Here is a 5,337-nt window from a genome sequence, read left to right on the forward strand (position 1 = left end):
CTCCTGCTTGAGCTCTGGGTGCCTCTATGCTGGATATCCAGATGTTTCAAAGAATTCCTTGCAGGACTTTGAAGCTTGGAGTGACCACTTTTGGGTTGAAGAGTTTAGACTCCCTCCCCTTTAAGAGATTGAGTAGATGTGGAGCTCCCTGGTGGCAAATTATAGCCATACTGAATATGCCATTTTCAGACACAATATGTTAACATCTAGCATTGTGGTTATCCTTTTAGGCAGTGGAGGTGGTGGGGCATTTGGGCAACATCCTTAGCAGATCACTCGAACTGGCAACTTTGGTGACACAATTATCCAATTAGATAATGAATTATAAACTTTGTAATTTTTGGTTTGTTTAATAAAAATCTGTAAAAGACTAAGGTGGAATATATCTAAAATATACTTGAATATTTTAGAATATTCTATCATTTAATGGTTATTATTCATTAAATTACATTTGTGTTTATAATTTATAAACGTTCCTATACACTTTTTAGTATATTCTTGTTTATTCTAATGGTTAATATGTCATAAGCCCTAAAAGAATCCATTGGCGCTCTTTCTCAAACCAAAATTTGCTGCGCAGCAAAGAATGTGGCAAGCGAGTGCTCCCATCTATCCGAGATGCGCTCTCCCAGCTGTGATCGCCATCGGCGGCCGTCTACGCATCCATCCTCCGCCGCTGCGGCATCTCCCGCTCGCTCGCCGACGGCCGCCGCGTCCACGATCACATCCTCGCCACAGGCCACTTCCTCCGGAGCGTCCACCTCGGTAATCTCCTCATCCAGATGTACAGGAAATGTGGTGGCACCACCAGCCTCGCGGCCGCGCGTGTAGTCTTTGATTAGATGCCCAAGAAAGATGTGGTGTCTTGGAGCTGCATCATCGCGGCCTACGCGCAGTCGGGGCATTGCCGCGAGGCGATCAATCTCTTCCAGCGCATGGATGTGGAACCCAACGAAATGGTGATCGTGAGCACACTGGCTGCGTGCTCCGGCGCCAAGGATCTCGCGCTGGGCAAGGCCATCCACGCGAGAATTCTCTCCCCGGATCTCCGCAAGAGCGTGTTCGTTGGGACAGCGCTCCTCAACATGTATGCCAAGTGTGGAGCGATCAAGCAGGCCAGGGCGGTGTTCGATCGGATGCCGCACAAGGATGTAGTGTCCTGGACTGCGATGATCACCACATTTGCCCAGATGGGGGATTGCCGCCAGGCGCTCGAGACGCTCGAGGGGATGATCCAAGCTCGCGTCCAGCCCAATCCGGTGACCTTCGTCGCGGCGATCACTGCGTGCTCCAGCAGGGAATTTCTTGATCGGGGCAGGAAGATCCACGCCGCCGTGATTGACCTGGGCCTCCACAGCGACATCACAATCCAGAATGCGCTCGTCTCGATGTACGCGAAGGGTGGCAGCACGGAGGAAGCTCTTGCGGTGTTCCAGAGGATGGAAGATCGCAACAGGGTCTCGTGGAACAGCATGATCGCGGCCTTTGCCGTGAGCGCACAGTCCTGCGCGGCGATGGGCCTCTTCCACGGCATGAACTTGGAAGGGATCAAGCCTGACGACGTGAGCTTTCTGGGAGTTATAAGTGCTTGCTCGAGCGCTTGCTTGCGATCGTGCAAGCGGATCCACTCGCAGCTGGAGCTCGCCGCGGTGCACTCTCCTCCGGATTTGAGCGTGGAGAACTTGCTTGTCACTGCCTACGCCAAGTGTGGAGATCTAGAGGCCGCCGAGAGGATTTTTCAGAGAATCCCAGGCAAGAACGTCGTGTCCCGCGCTGCGGCAGCATGGGAGACGCCGCCGCCACCTTCCACCGCATGAGAGCCCGCGACACGGTGACGTGGAGTTCGCTGGTGGCGGGATACGCCCACCACAGCCACGCCGATGCCATCCTCCTCTACCGCGACATGCACCTCGAGGGCATCCAGCCCGACAGCGTCACCTACGTCAGCATCCTCAACTCGTGCAGCCATGCCAGCCTACTTGCCCAGGCGCGGCATTTCTTCGTGTCCATGGTCGAGGACCACTGCATGGTGGACGTGCTGGGGCGGGCGGGGTTTGTCGGGCGGGCAGAGGACGTGGTGAGGAATATGCCGTTCCAGCCGGATGTGGTGGCGTGGAACACGCTGCTGGGGTGCTGCAAGGTGCACGGGGACGCGTGGCGGGGGGCCGTGGCGGCGTGGAACGCGGTGGGGATTAGCCCGGGTTTTGCGGGGTCAACGGTGCTGCTGTATATGTATGGGAGCTTGGTCGGGGTTTAGGTTTAGGGTTTATCTACAATTTTTTTCAATTTGCAGTCTGTTGGATTATTGTTGGGATTTTTCTTTTCTCGCAGCTTTTGTTTGCCACGTACCATGAATGCCAGCAGCATGGTTTTAAAGAAATCCTTCCAGTGGACACAACCAGTGAGTCCATATTCTGAAAAAAGCTACAAAATAGTATTCAGAGTTAATCACATGGATTGTAGTGAAAAAAAAGTAAAAACTTATCTTGAAACAAGCGCCTCCTTTTTTTCTAAATCGCAAGCATTTACAAAGCTTTGGAAGGTTGGAGAAATCCACAGACTCTTTTCCTCGAGCTGGATCACCATGTCCAATCCTTCCACCCATCGATTTCTTCTGTAAGCCTTGGCGATCTCTTCCGCCACCACCGGCGATGCCAGACTCATCTCCCTGGCTAGCATCTCCCCCACACAGCGCTGGAGCTCGTCGAGACGATCCAGCCGCGAGCATCCAACGAGCAACGCGTTGTAGCTCTCCTCGCTAAGTTCCTCCTCCAGATCCTCCGCCATTTCCCCGTGTGTCTTGTCGAAATCCTCCGGCATTCCCATCTTCGAGTAGCCGCAGAGGAGAGTGTTGTAAGTCATGGCGTCGGGACGAAAGCTCGAGCACTCGCTGTCGCCCAGGAGATTTGCGAGGCCTGGCGAGTCGCCCAGCCTCGCAAACATGGCGATGAGGATGTAGTACGTGACTGCGTTTGGCGAGCACCCCTTGCGGAAGGCCTGTTCGAGGATGGAGAGCGCGGTTTGAGCGTGACCTTTCTTGGCGTAGGCGAGGATGAGAGCGTTGCAGCACCTCGTCGATTGCTTGAGCCCCTTGCCTTTGAGATCGTCGAACCAGATGCGTGCTAGCCTCAGGCTCCCAACGACTCCGGCGTAAGTGATCATCGTCGCGTAGAGCTGCTCGAGCTGCGGTCTTTTGGCCGATAGTAGGACCATTGGATTGTTCGTGAGCCATGTAAAAACCTGGCACGATCGTGATATAAGAACGCGATGGATGGAGAGGACGAAACAATAAAGAATGTCACCGACAAGATCAGACTCGATCAGGCATGAAAGATAAGAAAACCAAAAGAAATCCCGACCAACAACACCAAAGTTTGATGGCAAGAAAAGCAAGAAACTCATAAGCAAAGCTGGAAGAACAGCCACGAAGAACATAGCAAATCAAAAGAAACTAGAAAATAAGAGAAAAAATCTTAAGATTCTTGCGTACCTCTAAACTGTAGTCGTGCCCCTCCCATGAGATCGCCCAGCATAGGAATCCAGAAGCTCTCGAAATCTCTCACGTAGCTCTTCTTGTCCAAGATCGCCTCGAGCGCCCCCATGGACGAAGCATTCTCGGGCCGCATTCTCATGAGCCTGCCGTAATATCCTGGATTCGGCTGGGATGGATTGGCCCTCGGGGCGGAGGCCAAGAACGAGCTCCAAGTATGGCGTCTCGCTCCACGATTCCACCGTGTAGCCATAGCCGCTCGCAGTCGCAGTGGCAATGCAGCTAAGTCCAGACCTGGCAATCGATCCCCGGAAGAACAGCCTCGAATCGAGACGAGCGTGAGAGAATCCCGCCGCCGCGCGCGCTGGACAGGTGTCCACGCGAGGTTTTGCCGAGAGGTCTAGCGAGCCCACTCCATCGATCGATCGATCGCGTAGCTCTCCGCGCCTATGAAATTCTCTCCATGGGGATCCAGTAGCAGTGTCCTTCGCCGTGCTCGTCCTGGCGGCATCGTCGTTCCTCTCGAGCACCAGCGGCGATCTTCTCTCCAGGCGTTGTCCATGCCCCGGGCGGTGGCGCTAATCCCGATGAGCTCTCCTTTACATTCTCAATTTGGAGGGCGTTAGTTGGGACTAAGTAACATTTATGTGAGCATTCTTACAGCATTGAGCCACTCCGGCCTGGTTCAATGAAGTTTGATTATTTTGTGTTTTCAGACATGATTTATGTTCTTGGACTTGTGAAAACCTTTTTGATAGCATGCTAGGATCAGGGTAAGGTGGTGGTGGCGGCATTCCTGATGTCCGAGTCAGGTTGTAAGAGATCGATTGCCCAATGCAACGGTCCAGGACATTGCTGCTGTGAAGTCGTGATGCTTTATAAATATGTGTAGACTGTCTATAGTATATAACACAGTATACATAGAGTTTATACAGTAACTATCTTAAAACACTATATTTGTTGTTTTTGCAAATTAATCTTCTTTACTGGAAACTTTTATTTAAGTTTCAAAATATCAGAGTTATGGTAGATATGTTTATCTTGGTTCTAAAAATCTTTTATAAAAAAATAGCTAGAATTTATAATTTTTAAAATTTTGATTTTAAGTTTGTTATCAATTTTAGAACTAGTGTAAATTTTGGTGTGTAATGGATTTAGTTAATGTAGCGTAGTCTTTTTGTCATTGAAAAAATTAGTAGGAGGTTATATAATCTATATTTTTGTTGATGGATATGAATTTTTGTTTAAAACAATGAAGCTAATAATCAATAATATCTTTAAAACTTACTTAATACAATTATACATAATGATTAAAATTTACATATATATATATATATATATATATATATATGTGTGTAAAAAAAGATAAATACAATAGAAGATATAGTACCTTAATAAAAATTAAAATTCAGTTCTTTTAGATATATTAATGTATCTAAATAAATTAGCTTCTATGATACTTTGAACTTCCACAATAATAAAAATATGCAAAGTTTCATTCTATCTATATAGCTATAACATTTATGTAATTTTTATTTAAAATATTTTTTTCATTCATTATTTTACATATTTGGATGTGTGAGGGCCAAGTGTACGGCTACGATGCCATATACTAATATTAGCGTAGTGGGATTTTGGTAGCCGTCGAATTAATTTCAATCCAGACCGCTTGCTCCTATATATAAGCTAGGGTTTTTGGGCTAATTGATATGCACATTTTTTATATTCCCTTTCCATATTCCAAACACTCACATTGGTGGAGGTAAAGGGCACCTTTGATTATTCCTCTTGAGAAGTGCTTAGATTTGGGATTTTGGTTTAGATCTAACTTTTGTATTGTCTAGATC

General features: G+C 48.1%; 2 protein-coding genes across 2 annotated transcripts; one reads left to right on the forward strand and one right to left on the reverse strand.

The window, feature by feature from the left end:
* The first annotated feature begins 935 nt into the window (after nucleotides 1–935).
* Nucleotides 936–1,817, forward strand: LOC112350392 (pentatricopeptide repeat-containing protein At4g18520, chloroplastic-like). Its single transcript, XM_024686522.1, has one exon. It carries the CDS (start codon nucleotides 936–938, stop codon nucleotides 1,815–1,817), a length of 882 nt encoding a protein of 293 aa, XP_024542290.1.
* Nucleotides 1,818–2,486: 669 nt separating this feature from the next.
* On the reverse strand, nucleotides 2,487–3,938 carry LOC9647787. Its single transcript, XM_002981544.2, has 2 exons — nucleotides 3,491–3,938; nucleotides 2,487–3,240 (listed from the first exon to the last, which is right to left on the reverse strand). The coding sequence occupies exons 1-2, from the start codon at nucleotides 3,741–3,743 to the stop codon at nucleotides 2,759–2,761; spliced, it is 735 nt and encodes a 244-aa protein (XP_002981590.2). The 5' UTR covers nucleotides 3,744–3,938; the 3' UTR covers nucleotides 2,487–2,758.
* Between the last annotated feature and the right edge of the window lie 1,399 nt (nucleotides 3,939–5,337).

Source organism: Selaginella moellendorffii, unplaced genomic scaffold (genome assembly GCF_000143415.4).
Source record: "Selaginella moellendorffii unplaced genomic scaffold, v1.0 SELMOscaffold_49, whole genome shotgun sequence".
NCBI lineage: Eukaryota > Viridiplantae > Streptophyta > Lycopodiopsida > Selaginellales > Selaginellaceae > Selaginella > Selaginella moellendorffii.

Coding starts and splice junctions, on each gene's coding strand:
- LOC112350392 (XM_024686522.1), top strand. CDS start 936: ATGGATGTGGAACCCAACGAAATGGTGATCGTGAGCACACTGGCTGCG.
- LOC9647787 (XM_002981544.2), bottom strand. CDS start 3,743: ATGGCTACACGGTGGAATCGTGGAGCGAGACGCCATACTTGGAGCTCG. Junction 3,241..3,490: donor GGCACGACTACAGTTTAGAG/GTACGCAAGAAT, acceptor CGATCGTGCCAG/GTTTTTACATGGCTCACGAA.